The sequence below is a fragment of the Bison bison genome, unplaced genomic scaffold, assembly GCF_000754665.1.
Source record: "Bison bison bison isolate TAMUID 2011002044 unplaced genomic scaffold, Bison_UMD1.0 scf7180017864367, whole genome shotgun sequence".
NCBI classification, from domain to species: domain Eukaryota; kingdom Metazoa; phylum Chordata; class Mammalia; order Artiodactyla; family Bovidae; genus Bison; species Bison bison.
The window spans coordinates 4,593,219-4,615,813 of NW_011494939.1; the positions used below are offsets into that span (position 1 = coordinate 4,593,219).

Consider the following 22,595-nt stretch of genomic DNA (forward strand, 5'->3'; position numbering starts at 1 on the left):
TTACGCTATAAAGCCAGAGTACCTTGATAGTAAAACCAGATATGGATAATGAAAGAAAAGATCAGTAATCCTGATGCCGGGGCTAGGGGAGGCAGTGGTGGGAGGAACCTTTAACAGATTGGGTATCAAAGAAACTTAATTAAGGCTATGTATGATAAACCCACAGCTAACATTATACCCAGTGAAGAAAAATTACAAGTGTCTACCCTAAGATCAGGAAAAAGACAAGGATGCCCATTCTCACCACTTCTACTGTACTAGCTAGAGCAGAACAGAATAGAGTGCCCAGAATTAAATCCTAGCATACACAAGGGAACTAAGCACACCAAATGTGGAAAGGATACTCTTCACAAACCGTGCTGGGAAAATTGGAGAAACACATTCAGAGCAATGAAATTGGTCACCTATCTCACATCACTCAAAAAAAAAAAAAAACTAGAGAGACTTTCCTGAGATGCCAGGGTTAAGATTTCACTTCCACTGCAGGGGGCACAGGTTTGATCCCTGGTTGGAGAACTAACGTCCTGCCTGTTGTGTGGCCAAAAGAACAATGACAACAATTGAAAATAGATCAAAGACTTAAACATCAGACCTGATACCATAAAACTCCTAGAAGAAAACACAGGGAAAATGTTCATCGATATTAGTCTTGGCAGCAATTTTTTGGACATGACACCAGAAGTACAATCCATAAAAGCAAAAATCAATACGTGCGAGTACATCTAACCCAAAAGCTTCTGCACAGCAAAAAGAACAAAATGAAAAGACAACTTACAGAATGGGAGACAAAAATTGCAAACCGTGCATCAGTTAAGGGATTAATATCCAAAACATACTGAATTCATACAACAACAAAATGTAATTAAATGGGCAGAATTAATACACATTTTCCCAAAAAGGACTCAAAACAGTCAACAAGCACATGAAGATAACATCCCACTAGTCATCGGGGAAGTGTAAATCAAAACCACAGTGAGATAACACCTCACACCTCTTAGAATAACTATCATCAAGAATACAAGAGAGATGCCAGTGAGCCTGTGATAAAAAGGAAACCCTCATTCACTGTTGGTGAAGATGTAAACTGGTTTAACCACTATGGAAAACAGTATGGAGGTTCCTCAAAAAATTTAAAAATAGATCTAACATATGATCCAGCAGTTCTACCTCTGGACATATATACCCAAAGGAAATAAAAACAGGATTTTAACATGATAAATGCACTTCCTTGTTAATCACAGCATCATTCACAATAGCCAAGCTTATGGAAACAGGACTTCCCTGGTGGTCCAGTGGTTAAGAGTACACTTGTCAATGCAGGGGACACAGGTTTAATCCCTAGTCCAGGAAGAACACATGCCAAGGGGCAGCTAAGCCCATGTGCCATAACTACTGAGTCCATGAGCCCTAGAGCCCGTGCTCTGCAACTAGAGAAGCCACCACAATGAGAAGCCTGCACAGCACAACTAGATAAAGCCCGAATGCAGCAACGAAGACCCCAGCACTGCCAAAAATAAAACTTTCTAAGAACCTAAACTCTTAAAACTGAGTATTGTCAAGATTTCAGTTCTTCCTAAACTGATCTACACATCCAACGTATTGCCAGTTGAGACTCTACCAACTGCACTATAGAATGTGTATGAGCTATAGAATTTGTATTCTACAGTTACTGCATGTTCCATAAACATCAGCTGTGATTTTCAAATCAGTATCTGTGTGTGTGTGGCTTTTAGACAGTTTTATCAATTACTGAATGAGTAGTAAAATCTCCAACTGTAATTAATTGTGAATTTGCCCATTTCTGTCATTTTTTTGCTTCATACATTTTGAAGGTCTGTTATTATTAGGTGCGTACACATTTAGGATTCTATTCTGATGAACTGATCTTTTATCAAAGTGAAATATCCTTTTATACTTTGTATTAACATAGCCATACTACCTTTTTTATGCTTGTTTACATGATATATCATTTTACTTTTAGTCCTTCTATCTTTATATTTAATGCATGACTTGTATAAAGCATCTACTTGGGTCTTGCTTTTTGTCTATTCCAAGTCTCTTCTAATTAATATAATCATTAATATATTTGTATTTAAACTTTACATCTTGCTGTTTTCTATTGTCTCTTGTGCTTCTTTCTTTCCTGCCTTCATTCTGGTTATTTTTTAGCATTCTGTCTCTTTTTAGGTTTATGGTTATACATGTTTTCAGTGGCAATTCCTAGGATTTACTAAACATCCTTACATTGCTCAGTGGTAAAGAATCTGCCTGCAATGCAAGAGCCACAGGAGATTTGGGTTCAAACACTGGATTGGGAAGATCCCCTGGAGGAGGAGATGGCAACCCACTCCGGTATTCAAGCCTGGAAAATCCCATGGGACAGAGAAGCCTGGCAGGCTACAGTTCATAGGGGTCACAAAGAATTGGACACAACTTAATTAGCATCCTTGCAGTGAATATTCTCTCACCTCATTTATAAGAATCTTACAATAAAAGTCCATTGACTCTTCAATCCTTTGTACTACTGTCATGTAGTTTATTTACATTTATAAACCCAACTAAACACGTTTTGCTTTAAACAATTATTTTAAAGAAATTAAGTTTTGTAAAAGTATTTTATAATGCTTTCCAATTCCAATGAATATTCAGGACTGATTTCCTTTAGGATTGAAAGTACTATAAAAAGTATTTTTATATTTTTAAAATATAAAAGTATTTTATTTTTATAATACTTTCAATCCTGAAGGAAATCAGTCCTGAATATTCATTCTAAGGACTGATGCTGAAACTGAAACTCCAATACTTTGGCCTCCTGATGTGAAGAACTGACTCACTGGAAAAGACCCTGATGCTGGGAAAGATTGAAGGCAGGAAGAGAAGGGGACGACAGAGGATGAGATGGTTGGATGCCATCACTAACTCACTGGACAGATTAAGCAAGCTCCAGGAGTTGGTGATGGACAGGGAGGCCTGGCGTGCTGCAGTCCATAGAGTTGCAAAGAGTTGGACACAACTGAGCAACTGAACTAAACTGATGGCGTAAGTTGTACTTTTTAGTGTCCACTGCCTGAGAAAACACACATAAGGATGTAAAGACCCCTTACACTTTCAACGGTATACTAGAGGTACAACCTGAAGCAGAACCATGCACGTGTGCTGAGTCACTTCAGCCCTGTCACTCTTTGGGCTGTAGCCTGCCAGGTTCCTCTGTCCATGGGATTCTCCGAGCAAGAATACTGGAGTAGATTGCTATGACCTTCTCCAGGGGATCTTCCTAACCCAGGGATGGAACCAGTATCTTCTGTGTCTCCTGTATTGCAGACGGATTCTTTACTGCTGAGCCACTGGGGAAGCCCCCAGAACTACCCTACCCAGCATTTAAAAATATGTGTGCAGTTTAGACTGTCAAACTAGAGAGGCAGTTTTTCATTTCCTGGGGTAAAATGTACAGCTCCAAGATCCAATGCAGGATTATCCTGCCCCAAAATGTTCAAGTATCTGGCTATCCTTTGGGACATTACTTATTTTTACTTGTTTGAGAGAGTAAGAAACATTCATGTCTAACAGAATACTTGATTTTCCCAGATTTCTAATCCAATGGTCTCCCATTATGCTACATGACAGCATCATCTATACAACCATTTCAATTAGACAGTTTTTCCTTCCCTCCCAAAATACAACCCATCATTAAATTATCTGACCCCACCTTTAACATATATCCTTAGTTTGCCCACCTTTCTCCTACCATTGTCACACTAGTTCAAACCAGCATCACACCTTGTCCAGACACCAACCTCCTAACTCACTGGGAATCATTCTCAAAACAGCAGCCAGTCACCTTTAAAAAGCAAGGTTTTTTCTTTCCTGTTTTAAAATCTCCAAAGGTATCTCATTGCACTCCTTGTGCTAGCTCACAAAATCATACGCAATGTGGCTCCTGCCTGCCTCTCATCTCATGGCCCTGTCTCTGCTCCTCAGCCACCTCACTGCCTTACCTTCCATTCCTCAAACTTGCCAAGTTCATTCATGCTTCAGGGACTTTCAACTACTGTTGTTCTCTGCTAATCTAGATCACATGGGTGGCTCCTTTTGTTTTGGAGCTCCAGCTCTGCAGAATCCGCAGAAGTAGGACTAGGTAGTTACCTTAAAAATAAGTAAACTAAAAAACTTAGATAAAGGTTGTGATCCAGTGAGCTAAACTTTCTTCTCACGTCTCTAAGCAAGTTACAGATTTGGTTGTTAATGAATCTGGAAATAAAAAGTATCTGAGAATCCAATTCATTAATTTTTCTTATTTCCCTTGGAAAACCTTCACATTTAGTGCATGTAGTATTAGGTAAGGCCATACTGCTGCACCAGACACCCAACAACAAAGAGCCTTAAAGAGAAGAGGTGTAACGTTCTCTGATTACATTCTGTGGCGAGTTCCAGTAGGTACTGTACAACATGACAAAGTGGGAGTTGTTCCTGGAATGCAAAGATGGTTCAATATATGAAAATCAATCATTCTGATACGCCACAGTAACAGAGTGAAGGACAAAAACCATATGATCATACTAACTGATGCAGAAAAGCATTTGATAAGACTCAATACCCTTTCAAATAGATGGGGAAACAGTGGCTGACTTTATTTTTCTGGGCTCCAAAATCACTGCAGATGGTGACTGCAACCATGAAATTAAAAGATGCTTTATTCCTTGGAAGGAAAGTTATGCCCAACCTAGACAGCATATTCAAAAGCAGAGACATTACTTTGCCAACAAAGGTCCATCTAGTCAAGGCTATGATTTTTCCAGTGGTCATGTATGGATGTGAGAGTTGGACTATAAAGAAAGCTGAGCACAGAAGAATTGATGCTTTTGAACTGTGGTGCTGGAGAAGACTCTTGAGACTCCCTTGGACTGCAAGGAGATCCAACCAGTCCATCCTAAAGGAGATCAGTCCTGGGTGTTCATTGGAAGGACAGATGTTGAAGCTGAAACTCCAATACTTTGGCCACCTGATGCTGGGAAAGATTGAGGGCAGGAGGAGGAGGAGACAACAGAGGATGAGATGGTTGGATGGCATCACCGACTCGATGGACCTGGGTTTGGGTGGACTCCGGGAGTTGGTGATGGACAGGGAGGCCTGGTGTGCTGTGGTTCATGGAGTTGCAAAGAGTCGGACACAACTGAGCGACTGAACTGAATAACCTTTCCTGTTACCCCACCACCACCGACAAAAAAATAATCAACAAACTCGGAATAGAAGGAAACTACCTCAGCATAATAAAAGATTTAAAGATCATATATGAAAACTCCACTGCTACATTATACTTCAATGGTGAAAGATGCAAAGCTTTTCCTCTAAGATCAGAAACAAGATAAGGATGCCCACTCTTGTCACTTCTACAAGGTATCTAAAGTCCTAGCCACAGCAATTAAGACAGAGAAATGAAATGAAAAGCATCTAAATTGGAAAGAACCAAAATTATATTTGCAGATATTATCCTTCATGTTGAAAATCCAAAATTCCATACACATACATATTGTTTTAATATAAAGCAAAACAAAAGAAGAAATTCAAAGGGAGAAATAGACAAGAGCATAATAAAAGTAGGCGACTTCCATATTCCATTGTCATCAATGGATAGATCATCCAGACAGAAAACCAATAGAGACACTTAATAACATTTGAGCAAATGTTTAACACCTAGAATATCAAAAGAACTCTGACAACTCAACAACAAAAAAATAACCAATTCAAAAATGGGCAAAGGACTTAGTCATTTTTCCAAAGATGATATATAAATGGCCAACAAGCATGTGAAAAGATGCTCAATATCACTAACCAGAGAAATGTAATTAAAAACGACAATGAGGTATTACCTCAATTCATTAGGATGACAAATACAAGAAAGGGGGAAAGAAAGGAAGGCGGGAGGGAAGGAAGGAGGCAGGAAGTGTTAATGAAGATGTGAAGAATCTGGAGCCCTTGTGCACTGCTGGTAAGACTAAAACGGTGCAAGTGCTGTGGAAAACAGCCTAGACGTTTCTCAAAAAATGTAAACAAGAAATGGCACAGGATCCAGTTATAGCACTTCTGGGTATTTATCCAAAAGAAGTGAAAGGAGGGTCTCAGATATTTGCACACTTACGTTCACAGCAGCACAATTAATAGCCAAATGTCCACTGACAGATAAATGGAGAAACAAAGTAAAATGTGATATATACTTACAATGGAATGAATTCCTGTCACATGCTGCAGTGAGGATGATGCTTGAGGATATTATGCTAAGTGAAATAAGCCAACCACAAAAAGATAAATACTGTGATAAAGACTCCATTTATATGAAGTACCTGAAGTGAAGTGAAAGTCGCTCTGTCATGTCCGACTCTTTATGACCCCATGGACTATACAGTCCATGGAATTCTCCAGGCCAGAATACTGGAGTGGGTAGCCGTTCCCTTCTCCAGGGGATCTTCCCAACCCAGGGATCGAACCCAGGTCTCCTGCATTGCAGGTGAATTCCTTACCAGATGAGCCACCAGGGAAGCCCTATGAAGTACCTAAAACGATCAAATTCATAAGACACACTAAGTAAAATAGTGGTTACCAGGGGATGGAATGTGAAAATGTTTTCAATTCTATTTCTAGGAGTAGAACTGCTGAGTCATATGCTAACTCTATGTTTAACTTTCTGAGGAACAGCCAAACTGTGTTCCACAGCTGCTGCACCGTGTTAACATTCCCACCCATGTACAAAGGTTTCAATTCATCCGCATGCTCTTCAACACTTGTCCTTTTCACTAAAGTAATTCTTGAGGGTGTGAAGTGATAACTCACTGTGGTTTTGGTTTGCATTTCCCTAATGACTAATGATGTTGAATACTTTTTCATCTGTATATATGTTCTGGAGAAAGATCTATTCAAATTATTTGTTCATTTGTAAATTGGGTTATCTTTATTGTTAACTATAGTTCTTTATATATTCTGAATACAAGTCCCATTATATTTTTAAAGTTAAGGGAATGTCTATTGATATAATTATTATAGCTTTCTATACCACACTTCATTAATTTCCAAAATATTTTCAAGTTATAATATTTTTTGATGAAGTACATCAAAGGTTACCTTAAACATAAATTTCATAGAAATTTTAAAATATAAAGCAACCAATATATTTTCAAACAAATGAATTTCAAGCTGAAGAGAGGCAGGTATGGGGACCCATCAGTTAAAAGAAATTTATAGATATACAGAATATATGGACCTTATTTTGAAACCAGACTTGAACTGGAAAAATAAATTATGAGACAATTTAAAATGCTGACTAGATAATTACTAAGAAATGGTTAACATTTAAGCGTGATAATAGTGTTTTGGTTATCTTTAGGAGCTTTATGTATCAGACATACATACTGAAATATTTACAAATGAAATTATTTGCTACCTGGGACTTGCTTCAGAATAAATCAGGGTTGGGAAGATGGGTACCATATAAATAAACCAAGATTAGCCACATGAATTGATTGTGTTGAAGTAGGTTCATTATACTAATCTACTGTTGTATATCCTGAAGTTTTCTATTACAAATAAACACTACTCCAATGTCTACTGTGTCTAAGAGCAAAAGTGGCTGGAAGCAACTAAACAATATCATCTAAAGTTTTACAAACTGAAAAAATTCATTCCCAGAACAAAAGAGCTCTGGGAAAATTAATAATGAGACTGACATGTCTGTGCAATTATTTATACAACATTTTAAGTATTACCACCAGTCACAGGCTAACTGGGAACTTACATCAAGCACTGTACACAAAATAGCACAATGCAACAGCCATCAGCATCACTCTTAACCTACACAGTTCATTTCCTCACTGGAGTTCACTAAGGGACTGGAACCCCCACTGAAGAGTACAGTAACTACCCTCACTGATTTGCAGAAAATACTGCCTTCAACCAAATATATGTACACAGCGAGTAATTTTATAATCCCTCAGGCCACCTTATACTCAACTAAATCGCACATCCAAAAGACAAACAAATTAGGATAGCTAGATATATATAACTTGTACACTTAAAATACAGATCTACCAGGATGACAATAATAAAAATAAATATATTCACAAGGATTTAGAAAAACTGTAACCCTATATATTGTGTTAGGAATATGTTTAAATGGTACAGCCACTTCGGAAAAGTTGGGCAGTTTAGAAAGTCAAACGTAAAATTTTGAAACAATCCAACAATTACACTCCTAGGAATCTACCTGAAAGAAATTAAAATATATGTCCACATAATGACATGGGGAATGTCATTATGGGGAATATTCACAGATTATTCATAATAACAAAAATGTAAACAATCCAAACGTCCAGCAATTGGCGAATGAATAAACAAAATGTAGTATATCTACATAATGGAATACTACACAGCAACCAAAAGAATTAAGTACAGGTATATACCATAACATGGATGAAGCTCAAAAACATTATGCCAAAGGAAAGAAGCCAGAAACAAAAGACTTCAGATTGTATGATTCTAGTCACCTGTAATTTCTGGACAGGGGAAATTTATAGAACAGATCAGTGTGACTGCCTAGGTCTTGCGGTAAGAGCAGGAACCAACGCAAAGGAGCATGAGAGGAACTTCTATTAAGGCTGATGGAAATTTTCTAAAACTGGATTGTGATGGTTTCAGAACACTATGAATTTACTAAAATTTAATGAATTTACTAAAATTTACTGAATTGTACACTTACAATGGTTGGATTTCATGGTGTATAAATTATACCTCAATAAAGCTGTTGCTATTGAGTACCATTACAACAGTCTTATGAATGACTATTTTAAAGCTCTGGCTTTCATTACATATAATTTCAGTACAGTGAATTCCAACACACTCTCAGGATTAAGAATACTGAAAACACAAGTATTTTCAAAAGATTTCATGTACACACATCTCTAAATCTTACTGGTCAAATATTGCTCTTTTACCTCTGTGTCATGTAACTACGTAACAAGAGCGCTGTCTAGAGCTTACCTTAGCATTTCTCCTTAGCCCCTAGCTTATGCCCTACAGTACTCCTTTTTGTAAAAATCTCATTTGGCATTGCCCAAGTTTTCCATTAGATCCAAAGTTTTATTTCATAACCTGAAATAAAATTAATAGTTATATTAAATGTGTGCCTAAATATATATACTAAATATAAAATGAATATTATCCATTTGTTTTTCTTTGCTTTGCTCATTAAGCCATTCACATGTTGCCTCTGTTTCCAAACTTTTTGTTTTAAATCAAGCTTTGTTTTTACTATTTTTGGTTCTAAACTATTCTTCACTTTAAACTTATTTGATGGATTCTTCTCTTCAAAGCAGTGCTACTTTCCATAATCAAGCCTGCTTTAATTTCAATCTGACTCTATCTCTTCCTATTCCACTGTAAAATGTTCCCTCTAAGCCAGTTATTAAAAACAGAAAAACACCTTTTTAACCAAACATTTTTCCCCAGACCAAATCTCATATGCAATGCCAGTAAGATACAAGAGATAAAGTAGAAAGCTTCCGACCTCATGAAATACAGCAGCCTCAAGGCGTTTCTTGAAAAACAATGCTTTAAAAGTTATAAGCTATACTGATTTCTGCACAGCACAAACAGAAAAGATAAGGTGAATATAAATAAGCAATACTTTTAAGAAAAACTTGGATATACTTAGATTAAAAAAATGTTTTAGAAACTCAATTTTTAAAACATAAAATGATTCACCAAGTATCTGTCTTTAAAACTCCATAAAGACATTACTTTTTAGGAATTCCATCTACTACAACAGCTGTGCACTTTTTTAAAGTCAAAATTTCCTTATTTATGGCAGATTAAAAAAAGATGAAAGAGAAGTCAAAAGCCACATTAACACAAAACACTGAGCCTAGTGGAAAGTTGTCAAATAAATGAATTTGTCAGCAAGAAATGCCAATTACCCAACAGGCAGTAAAGAAAATAGATAGCAAGAATGCTCTGGTAAAACCATTTATGTAACTGTATTGAGTTTAAAAAAAAAAAAACAGAACTATCCGCCTCCAGAATCAAATACAAATCAAACAAATATTCAACCAAAATGGCGACAAAGAGTAAGGGTAAACCTGGAAAAGGGGATTTGTACTATTAGGAATTTTCAAATGTAAAACTATAAAATATAAACCACTTCCCCTTCTAAAATCAAAGGTAAAGGTATCATAACTTCACCACATTTCTATAAAATAAAAATAGAAATTATTGCTATATGATTGTAAAAATGGAGGCAAGTAGAGTTCAGAAATATACTTGTTTATAATCAATTAAATGATGAACCATAATTTGAACCCTAATTATCACATTATGTAGAAATCACAATCCGGTATTGTGTGTTCAGTTATTAAGATAAATGTTAAATAGTTCACATTTTAAAAACATTTTATCATTACATTATCAAATTTGATAAAATCTTATCAAAACATCTATGTATGCAATATAAATCATGTTGTTAAAAGTATAAAGTAACATTTAAAGAAAACTGCTGAGGTGTCAAATAAGTATTTTCTATTAAATATATACAATTTAACATTTAGAACTCCATAAATTAATTCTTGCTGAAAGTTGATTCAGGTTTACAAAGGCATACTTTGTGAACTATAATAAATTTCCCCAGCACCACTTTCCTTTATTCCAAAATTCTTTCATTAGGTTTAACTTTCTTCTGTCATTCATATGTAAAAGTTACAGAAGGTTTACAATACGTAGTCTTCATAGTAACATGTTTTAAAAAATCTAAGCAAAGTGCACGTTAAACTGTCTACAACTACTCAAACCTCTTGATTATCATCAAATAAAAAATAGATGAACACTTCATTCACTTAAATCTTTCTGAGGAAAAAAAAATAATATACCTTGCTTAAATAAGAATTTCCCAGTAAGGGTATTATATAAAAGATTTCCCATGTTATTTTATTAACTCTCTTTCACTCATTAAAACTTTTTAAAAGTCTAATGAAGAACATATACTTACAAAGCCATATTACACAACTACAGTACTGTTAAATAAAGCAGCCCAGTATAGTTGTAAACATTTCAAATATAGTAAACAAGACTTGGCATGTCTTTTCTCCCAAAAACTTGCCATTACAATGCTCTTTCCATTAATAATTATCCTTTCTAGAAAAGTTTTCCGGTATATTTTAGTCTTTAAAAGTATTACACTGAAATAATATGTGAAAAGATTTAGTCATGGCAATTTCACTGAAGCTTTTATTGCCTCTGTTGGTAATATGACAGGGATGTAAGAAACACAATTGAACTTACAGAGATATGCAGATGATAGTCACTAAAGATAACCTTGATCTCAAGTATTTTTATATGTGGGCACTTCTAATTTTATACACTTTACTATTTAAAAAGCATTACATTTTAAAATGTGTACCTGTTTTGACATTTGGCAAAAAGGAAACTGTACCTGTGGTTCAGTTTAAAACAAAAGAATCAGCATGGGGAGTTAACCAAAATGAAGACTGAAACACTAATTAATTAAAGCAATTCAAGTTGTGTGTGTGTGAGCATGTGTGCCCCTTTCAACCTGTCAATCTCACTCTTTCACACACACTCACACACACATGGCCATTATGTGTAAGCATTCTTAGTACAAAATATTCCCTACGTAACCAGACATTTATCCTCAGAAAAATCACACCACATTAAATCAGTCTTCTCTTTCAGGCCCTAGTAATAGTATTGTTTAATTCTAAGATGCCATCATAGAGTTAACAACCTTAACTTTTATGCTACATAATTATATTCAAAGCTTTATGTATTGTTTTGTTTATAATTACACAGTAATTATAAATGTTTAGTACCAAACTGATGACAAACACTATTTTGTTGAAAAGGTCTTGCATTTAAAAGGAAAAGTCTGTAAAACCCAAGGCACTAGGCCACGAACCAATATCAGACTTATATGAAAAACAAGTTCTATTGGGGAAAAAAAGCTAATCGGATCTCATTTCAAAACACAGCATACTGGAATTAATTAATCAATTCAAAAACAATACCGTAACTCAAAATCTTTAAGACAGGAAACAAAATAGTACATATATATATATATATATATCTTTTTAAAATATTTCATAATTGAAGTTCCTCTTAATATTTACAAATACGAAATCAGGAAATACTGAAAGCAGCAGGATTCTTCTTTTTTCTTTTTTTTTTAAATAACCAATTCCAGTAACCTGAATAAAACTGTCAAAATTTTCTTTTGATAGAATCATATTTTTGAATTAAAGTTATGATTAGAATATTAATATCTATGGGAAGAGCTTTCTAGTCAATTTCAAAATCATGTAAATAAAAAGTAGTTTTAATATATCCATTTCTTAAAATCATTTCCGCATCTACATTATAATGTACTGCTTTTCTGAAGTACATTCCTTTGATAATTTCAACATTAGACCTTACAGAGTGCCTGGATACACCAAGCAAAATCTACTCCTGCTAAAAACCAGTCATCCAGTCTCTGAAGTTTTACATTTTTTAAACCAGCCTTAAAGAAATGTTTAAAAAAAGCAATAAACCCTTCTTCACATGTCAAGAAGTGAACAGAGAAATGAGCATTTTCAGCATGAAAGCAGTTCACAGGTCTTGTAATAAAAAAAAATAGATACAAGATACAGTTCTGCTTTGATGTGAAAACTGAGCTAATCTGAGTGAAATAAAACATAGTAGAAACTAAATAATTTATGAAAATAGAAGCCAGATTTGTATTTTGCATCAAGTGCATGCTTGCTTGAAAATCCTTGCTCCTCAAGTATTTGGCAACCACAGTGATTAGCAGTTAAAACAATTTCAACAAAATAAGAAGTCATCAAAAATGGACTATTTGTCTGAAAGAGCAGTACCTATAAGAATTGAACTTCATGGCTCATTACAACCATTTTCAAAATTTAATTCCTACTTCTTCTTATAAATTAAGAGAATTTCATTTGTGTTCCATAGTGTGCTGACAAAACAAAAAAAAACAAAAATAAACCCTCATGCCTAAATTTAGAATATTGTATTATGTAGCAATCTAAAACATTCAAACAAATTAAATAGTTTAACTTACTTAACAGGCATATAAGCATTTCAAAATCATAATGAAATCCAATTATGAGGTGCATAATGTAGACGGGAGTAGAATCTAACATTATGCAGATGTTTTTCTAAATAAAAGCCCCTGTAAGACAACTATATATAAACATGGGTAAGATAAGTGCAGACTAGTTCTGTGGAACCTTTTGAAATCGAGGGTCTAAAACACAATAAAATTTTGGGTAGGCACACCAAATTATCCTAAAATTTTTTCACGTTGGTTATTTTGACTTTTTTTCATCAGATACTCTACTCACATTAACAATACATGTAATTTGCCAGAAAAAAAAAAAAATCCCCCCATACCAAAACACCATTCCAGATCCGGTACACTTAAATATATCACTCTCACTGGAAGTGCTATCAGCATAGTCTTTGCAACTAGCCCAAAGCATATATTTAAGAAGTTTTTATAAACTGTGACGTTCATATGTTTAATTCTTATGCCAAACTTGTTTTCTGATGAAGACAGCATTGTGCTTTATGCAAGAATGGAAACTTCAAAATAATCACCATAAAGCTTCTAAGACTTATGGGAGAATAAACTAGGATGGTCCACAGATATAAGATGAAATCCACAATGTTGGAATAATAAATGTTTAGAGCGGCCCAGACTAGAAGACAAGCCCAAACCACCATTAGAAGAATGAAATACGATATGGTCCAAGATGTATCCTTAAAGTTTTGTCTCAACCCTCAGTCTGAATTGTGAGGATTGATCTTCAGTTCAGTCCAGCCAGCAGAAATTGACTGTGCAATTTTCCGTTGTATTTATTGTACAGACTATGTACATTCTAGAAGGTTCCTTCAGTGCTACACTGTTGTACTTTTTGTCCCAGCAATTTGAGGGCGTGCAAATTCCACAAAGTCATCAATAAGAACAGGCCATGCTCCTGTGGGGGGGATATGTGAGAAAGGAAAGAAACAAAAGCAGAAATAAGGCTAGTATTTAGCAGAATCCTTATTTTTTCTTAAATATCTTCCCTACAATTGTTAAAGCATATCATTATAAATATCCATACTGATAAGACCTCCAAATTTCTAGTTCTCTAAAGTTTCAACCTAGAATATTCCTTGCATTTTCTCTTTTCTATTACTCCAACACTTGATCATTCTCTGAATGATAAAAAATAACACTCTTGGTAATCAGTAATATATGGTTTTCTGAAGGCCACTGAAGTAATCTGGTCAAATCCAGCCTTGATATGATGACACACTGCCAGTGCTGAAAGCATATTAAGTTGGAGTTAACCTTTTTCTGCATTTTAGGGCAATCTTAAGCAAGGATCAGACAGTAACCTATTTCATGATAATAAATTACTAAAGGATTTTAAATTATATATATGCATGCTCTATACATGCTTCTATGACAACTTCCAAATCAGCAAGTTCTCCACTTTTGATAAGGCGTAACAGAAAGCACAATCATCAATTATTAGTCATTTCTCAATTCTTAAAGAAAACAATACATGACAATGAAAACAAAGATAAGGAAATAACATTATCTGTGGTTAGGTTAAATAGTTCAGGACACTTTTAAGGAGACCAACGTTACTAAAGATTTTTCAAAAAATACTGTCTATTCAAAAATATCAAAATACATCTTGCTAATTCTCAAGGGGAAGCAGGTAAGTACGTGTGAAGAGATCAATGTAAACTACTACCAGTTCCAGAAAACAAAAATATCCTGGTAGTGGATGGCAGAGTTACCTTTCTAAATACATGAAGAAACAGCAGAAAAGTATTCAATCAGTGAATATTACTGAATGCCAATAGTGCTACAGTAGGAAAATAAAGTCCATTTCCATGTGGCCTAAGTCACAAAACTCAAGGAGTTTACAATCAAGCTCACAGACAAAACAGACAATAAAAATATATATATATATATATAGGCACTATAAAAGTACATTAAGAAAAGAGTAAGTTCCTAAAGTAGACTGAAAATCTAAAACATGAATGAAAATCACTCATGCCTTTCTGGAAAACATGAATACAGAGTTGGTATTTAAGGAAATAATACAGATTGGTAAAAGAGGATGAAGGCATTTTCTACATTCAGAAGAGCACAAATAAAAGCTCAGAAAAGAGAAACCTAAGAAAAACAGAAGTAGACAAGAAGTTCCAGGGTGTATGATTAAAGATATTTTTAAAGAATTGGTAGAGCAAAATATTCATTACCTTCTTCATCATAATTAGACATGTCATCTGCAATCATTGTACTGAAGTCTAAAAGAAGATTCCAAGTATCTTTTGGTATTGATCGTTTATGATGTTCCTATTAAGGAAAAAAAAAAATAACAAGAAGCATCCAATTCACTAAAAAGGGTTTCAAAAAAAACAGTCCAGAAGATGCTGAATACAAGAATTCAAAACAACCTATGTAATAAAATTCTGGAAATCAAATTTCTCATTCTACGTCCATTACATGCTCTGAAATGAGTTAGGCATCCTTTAAAATGTTAATTTATCTTCAAACAAAGCAAAAATTTAGAAAACACCAAACCGCAGAAAACATGAACTTACCAACAAAAATTTATTCCATAAGTCTAAGAATTTAAATCTTCCATTAAGCACTAAATTCCAGTAGGCAATGGCCATTTCTAGATCTGTAATATTAAAAAATAAATTATGTACTTCATATGCCAGGAATATTTGTCCCTGAAAAAAAACACCAAGTAAGACAAAGATAGCCTTAATTAAAAAAAAAAAAAAAAAGCCTTGTGTCCTGAATACTTACATAATAAAAATTTCCTATAGATTTAAGTCCAAGCTTTATATCCTGCTTCCATCACCAATGCATGGTTCCTTCAGGGCAAGAAGGGTATCACTTACCTCATTAGGGGTTTCTGAAGTTTAAATGAGATAATGTAGGTAAGCATGTTTGATTATGTCATAAGTATTGAAATGTTAATGTATACCAGACCTCAGCCCTTTTGACATTTTGGACCAGATCATTTTTGTTGCGGGAGGCTGTCTTATGCATTACAGCATTAGCAGCATCCCTGGCCTCTACCCACTAGATGCCAGTAGCAGTTTTCTATCCCCAGTGGTGACAACCAAAAACATCTCCACATATTGCCAAAGATCTCCTGGGATGCAAAACTGCCCCAAGATGAAAATCACCAATGTACATGTATAAGCTGTAACGCAATGAGTTGCTATCCATAATCCTAATTAATCTTACATTCCAAGTTGTTGGCTCACTGATCCTGACCTCAAGGAGACCATTAAGAATACTGATTAAAAATTTTAAATTAATAATAAACTAAGTCTGTCTTTTTAAAAGTTTGATGAAGAGGATATAAATGACTATTTAACTGGAGCAGAGAAGGGTAAAGAAGCAGTATTACTGCATGACAAAATATGTATCTGTCTTAAAAGAAGAACTAAAGTAGTTATATCAAGCTTTTATGAGTAAATTTACATTTCCAGGTCAGGAAAAATTCCATTCCAAGTAACTTAAAAGTTCTTTTTGATATGATCTCCAAACTACTCTGAAGAATCTGAAGAATCATGAGAGACTAAGACTCCAAAAACAGGCTCACATCCTACCTGAAAGAAAAACATAATAGGACATAAGGCAAAAAATCTCCCATCTTCACTAGATCCTACGCTCTTCAAGGACAGGGACTACATACCCCCGAACTAGCACTGAAATACACAGCAGGCATTCGGAAACTGGGGAATGAACAAGCTTCCTACGGTTCTAGTTACAAATATGCACTCACCTCCAAATCCATCGTTATGTCTTCCCTCAAACTCAATGGAAAAGGTGCCTCTTCTTTTCTCCTATCCAAGGTTAAGCCCCTAACACCATTACTCTGGATCCAATATGCCATCCTGCCTTTTAGTTTACAGATTAGTTTTCTTCTCTCCTTGTATCCTCAACTTTGCCCTGTCTTCTGGCTTCCCCCTCCACAAAGGAACATACTCAAGTTATCAACTATCTTAAAAAAAAAACTTTCTTTCTTCTATTTCTCCATCCCCTTACTAGCTACCCTCTTTCTCCTTCCCTTCACAAATTATCTTGAAACAGTGCATGGAGTCTTCTACTTTTATTTTTAATGTGCTCACGAAAACATGTCTGAAAGTCAAGTTCAGATCCCCATGTTTTATGAGAACTAGAAACAGGACATCAGTCCCTAATCACAAATCCTTTTTAATCTTTGCAATCTTTAATGCTCTACACCAAATACTCCTTCCAGGTTCTTTACTTTTATTATTTTCCTTACCAATCAAACATAGAGCACACCAATCAAAGCAGAGAGATAACGTGCAGTAAAATTGCTGCTATTAGCCTGTCTAGTAGGATTTGCTGTTATTAGCATGCTTAATGATATCCTTCTTCACTTCAAATGCATTAAATTTATGAAAACTAAGCTTATTACTGTGTTAGTGTTTTTCCTTTTTAGAAAATAATAATGAGAAACAATGAAATATTCAAGTAATTGTAAACCCTGAGACAACTATAAATGCCCATTTCTCAGCTGATATACTAATCGAAGAATCTTACAAGAGTAGAAGTACAAATGTATGATCTTTGAAAGTTCAGGTTGTAAAAGAAGAGAACTTTTTGTAATCTACATTCATTGTCCAATTTCTTTACCCCTCAGACACTGTAATTCTATAAACTAGTGTCCACCTTCGTCACTCACCCCACTGAAAGTAATCTCTAAAGGGTCACCAAGCCCTTCTGGTTGCCAAATAAACCTTAATGTCCTTAATTTACTGGGCTCTCTGCCATATTTGACAAAATTGAGTACATCTCTGGGATGGAACTGTCGCTTCTTTTAGCTTTAACAGTATTACTCTACTGATTTTCCTCTGTCCTTTCTGGCTTTATTTTCTTTTACTTCTCCTCTTCCTTCCTTCATCCATTAAATGTTGATGTTCTGTAGCACTGAATGTCAGTAATAACCACTTCTACTTCTCTCATATTTTTCAAACCTTTACCTTCTTTCAAGTTGTATGCTCAACCATCTCTAACAAGTCCTAAAATCTGAAACTTCTCTCTATATATTCTTGATTCTTACATCTAACTGCCTAAGGGTATCTTCAACTGGATATCCACAAACAACTCAAATTCAATAGGACTCAAACTCAACTCTTTCTACAGATCTACCATTTCCTTCTCTTTCAATGAATGTTATCACTCTACAGTGTTTCTCAGTGAAACGCCATTTTTCACTGTAAAGAACAGTCCTATGCACTGCAGGTCCTTGAGCAGCCCCCTAATTCTGAAAGAAACCCTGTCATTATAACAATACCAAAAATACCACTTGCACATCTCCAAACACCCCCAAATGGGGGTTAATACTAACCTCCTCATCACAATTTCAAACAAAGCTTTCTCATTTTGGCTTCTAAGTACCTTTTAAATCTCTCTCTCTTCTCCATTCCCACTTTCAGGGCCTATGCCAGGGTCCTTTTTGTTTCTAGCTTCATAAGCAATTTCTCTTCCTATAGTTCTGCCTCTATTCCTTTTAAAGGACCACACTGCTTTCAGATGGACCTTGCAGGCACACAAATTTGGTTTCACTTCCATGTTAAAAGTCTTCAATGATTAAAACAACGAGACACCACTACACACGTTTTGGAATGCTCAAAATCCAAAACACTGATGATATCAAATGCTGGCGAGGATATGAAGCAAAAGGAACTCTCAGTCACTGCTGGTGAGAATGCAAAATAGTACAGCCACTTTGGAATAGTTTGACAGTTTCTTACAAAACATACGCTTACCATATGATCCAGCAATCACATTCCTGGTATTTTCCCAAATGAACTGAAAACTTGTATCCACACAAAACCCTGTACATGAATGTTTACAGAAGCTTATTCATAACTGCCAAAACTTGGAGGCAACTAACATATCCTTTAGTAGGCACACATATAAACTGTGGTACATCCAGATGAAGGAAAATTGTTTGGTGCTAAAATGAAATGTGCTATCAAACCACAAAAAGATATGGAAGAAAACAAATTCATAATAATGCTATTAAGTGAAAGAAGGCAATGTGCAAAGGCTACACACTGTATGATTCCAACTAAAAAAGGCAAAACTTTGGAGATAGAAAAAAGATCGGTGGTTGCCAGCAGTTAGGCGGGAGGAAAGGATGAATGGAAGAGCACAGAATTATTTCAGGAAGAATGAAACTTTTCTGTATGATGTTATAATGGTAGATACATGTCCTTATACATTTGTCCAAATTCATAGAACATACAATACCAAGAGTGAACCCTAGGGTAGGAATAAATTAGGAGTTCGGGATTAAAATATACACACTATTGTACATGGAGTAGAGAACCAATGAGGACCTAGTGTATAGCACAGGGAAATATATTCAATATCTTATAATAACCTATAATGAAAAAAGGTGTATGTGTATAAACACACACACATATATATCTGAATCACTTCGCTGTACACCTGAAACACAACATGTAAATCAACTATATTTCAATAAAATTTTTAGAAAGAAAAAGAGTGAACCCTACTGTAAAATTAAAGTTTGGATGATAATGATGTGTCAATGTAGGTACAACTGTAACAAACGTACCTCTCTGGTGGGGATTTGATAATGGGAAAAGGTATGTACGTGTGGGAGAATAGGATAACTGGGAAATCTCTGTATCTTCTGCTCAATTTTGCTGTAAATCTAAAGCAATTCAAGAAATAAAATCTATTAACTTCTAAAAAATCTGCAATGTTTCCCACTGCCTTCAGATAAAATCTACAATTCTAGTCAAATGGACTCACTTGCAGTTTCTCAAAGGTGCTCTGTCTCTCACCTCCAAGAAATTGAACTTGCTAATCTTTCCACATTCAAGATAGCTTCTTTTTCTTTTGGTTTTGAAATAATATATTCATTCTTCAAGGATCAAATATTATAATCTTTGTGAAGACTTTGCAAACTCACCCAGACAGACAAAGATGCTCCTAACTCCATGCTCTCAGAATAAGCAGTCAATAAATGTTTTTGGATGAAACAGGAATACTCAAATATTAATAAATTTTTATTAGGAGCTGAAACACAGAAGATTAAATTTTACAGGAATAAAATGTCAATTGCCACAAGCCTGTGAAAAACTGCCTGCCCTTCAGGGACTTCCCTGGTGGCCCTCTGGCTAGGACCCAGCACTCTGTCTGTCTGGGCCCTGGGTTCAGTCCCTGATTAGGAAACTAAAATCCCATAAGCTGCACAGCGCAGACATTAAAAAAAAAGAAAAGCTGCCCTTTAGTCAGAAATGTCTGAATGACAGAGAGAACAGTTCAGCTAGACAAAAGTGGTTTAATGTAGTAGTTTAGCATCTTAAATCTCAACTCTTCCCCTAATTAAGCAGCCCTGGGCAACTAAGCTCATTTCTCTGTAATTCAGTTTAAAATAAAGATAATAGTATCTACCCTCATGAGACTGTTGTAAGAATTAAATGAGAGAATACACATAAAGTATTAGAACAATCTGGTAAATAATATGTTCTATTACTATTGTTTGAGTTATTTTTAAAACTATTATTATATATTCTGAAGCAGTACGGGAAAGAAAAGAAACTCAATAATGTAACAAGAAGCAACAACAGCAATTAGAATAAACAGAAGGGTAACACAGAGGGAAAGAGACACAAGAAAGTCCTAGTAATAGTATTACCTAAAACTGAGATACTTGCAGAATGAAGCCTTAAGCCCTTATAATAAAATAAAAAATGCAAACAGAGGTAATCCCAGTGTCACTCTTTCACAGAGAATCAACAAGGGCTATGTGCTGTTTCATAAATGATGATCAGCTGAGTGCCAGACAAAAATGGACATGAATTGAGACTGAATCCCCTAAAGGGAAACAAAATGTTGCCAACTCACTAGGGAGGATGAATGGTGATTTAAAATCCTTTTCACAAAGTCTTAATTTACCTAGAAATATATAAGTTCAGTTCACAACATAATACTATAAAAAGAACATAAAATGTGGAGTCAGAAGATGTGAGGTTCAGTCCCAATTCTAACAACTCTAAAGTTATGTGACCTTAAAAGTCAGCCTCTCTGACCAGGAGTTTCCTTATCTTAATGACAAAGAGGTTGGTTTTACTTAGCTCAAAGTGTTGTTATAAGAACCAAATGGGATTGTGTAAATAAAAATACACATTAAAAAACTCTATAAAATTATTTCTAAATATTAAATGTTTAATAAATGTTAAAAATTTCTAAATTCTAGGTGAACTGGCAACAGTTTATAAGAAAATAAAGTTCAGGTTTAATAAGTTTAATAAGTTCAGGATGATCCTAAAAATAATATGGCTGTTAAAAAACAAAAGCAATTTTTCGACAAATTAATAGAATGAACAGTCTTCCAAAAAATAACAGACCCATGGTGTTCTACATTAAATAGCCACCTTCTGGAGTATTATATTCAGCTTTAAGAATTCTATTTTGAGAGAAACCAAGAAACTGGAAATGTTACCTAGGGGTGACAGCAACAGGAATAACAAAGGTCTTCTCAAATGAAGAATAGTTTGGAATGCTGACTTGAAAAAAATGAGAAAGGATAAATGAGAAAAATCTTGAAAGGGTTAGCCTTCCTTTGTGCTGCTGCAGAGGACAAATAAAAACAGTTGTAAAAGTTGTAAGGACAAAGATGTCATAAGGAAAAACAACAACAGTATTCTGTGATAAGAATGAACCACTTTCTAAAATGACATGTGTTCAATTCCCACCCTGTATGTTCAAACATAAAAGCTAAATGAGCATCAGGTATAGATGCTACATTGCATAGGTTAGATTTAACACAGAACTTATGAAATCCCTTTCAAATTTAAGATTCAGAAGACTACCAGAAATGGCAGGTGACTGAAGCAGAAGGTGACAAAGGAAGTATCCTATCCTGGTGTCATAAGAAATAAGGTTACAGAAAATGAGAAAATATGGGAAACACCAGCTCTCATTATAGCTAGCCCAGCTATTTATAAATAAACCACAATGCTGTCACTGTCGCTCTCTGCCAATTTGTTTTGGGCCTCAACTCTTCTCCTACCATCTCCTAATTCCTTTCTGCCAAATATTATAATTTAAGAGCCCTGTAAACCCTTAGAAACGCTGTCAAGAAAACTTTCTTTTTAATTAACTTCAACTAAGCAAGTCATTACATTTCCTGACACCCAACATCAGTGCAAAAACAAAAAGAGAAATTACGATTTGTCTTTTATTATTTTTTTTTAATTAAGACTTTTTAGTTTTAGGTTTATGGAATTGAGCAAAAAGTACAGAATTCCCATATATCTTTATCCCACGCATGTACAGTATGTCATTTCAGTCATGTCCAACCCTTTGGGACCCTATGGACTGTAGCCAGTCAGGCTCCTCTGTCCATGGGATTCTCCAGGCAAAAATACTGGAGAGGGCTGCCACTTCCTCCTCCAGGGAATCTTCCAATCCAAGAACTGAACATAAGTCTCTTGTCTCCTGT

The 22,595-nt window shown here is 35.0% G+C and overlaps 1 protein-coding gene across 4 annotated transcripts in view; it reads right to left on the minus strand.

Annotated features, from left to right (window-relative positions):
- Nucleotides 1–10,289: 10,289 nt before the first annotated feature.
- Nucleotides 10,290–22,595, minus strand: part of DCUN1D1 (DCN1, defective in cullin neddylation 1, domain containing 1) — a 30,479-nt gene continuing 18,173 nt past the window's right edge. For all 4 annotated transcript variants that reach the window (XM_010855639.1, XM_010855640.1, XM_010855642.1 and 1 more), the window contains exons 5-7: nt 15,661–15,743; nt 15,316–15,412; nt 10,290–14,030 (exon numbers count right to left, since the gene is read on the minus strand). In XM_010855639.1, the coding sequence (XP_010853941.1) occupies nt 13,951–14,030; nt 15,316–15,412; nt 15,661–15,743 (260 nt within the window). In that variant the 3' untranslated portion in view covers nt 10,290–13,950. The remainder of the gene's footprint in view (nt 14,031–15,315; nt 15,413–15,660; nt 15,744–22,595) is intronic.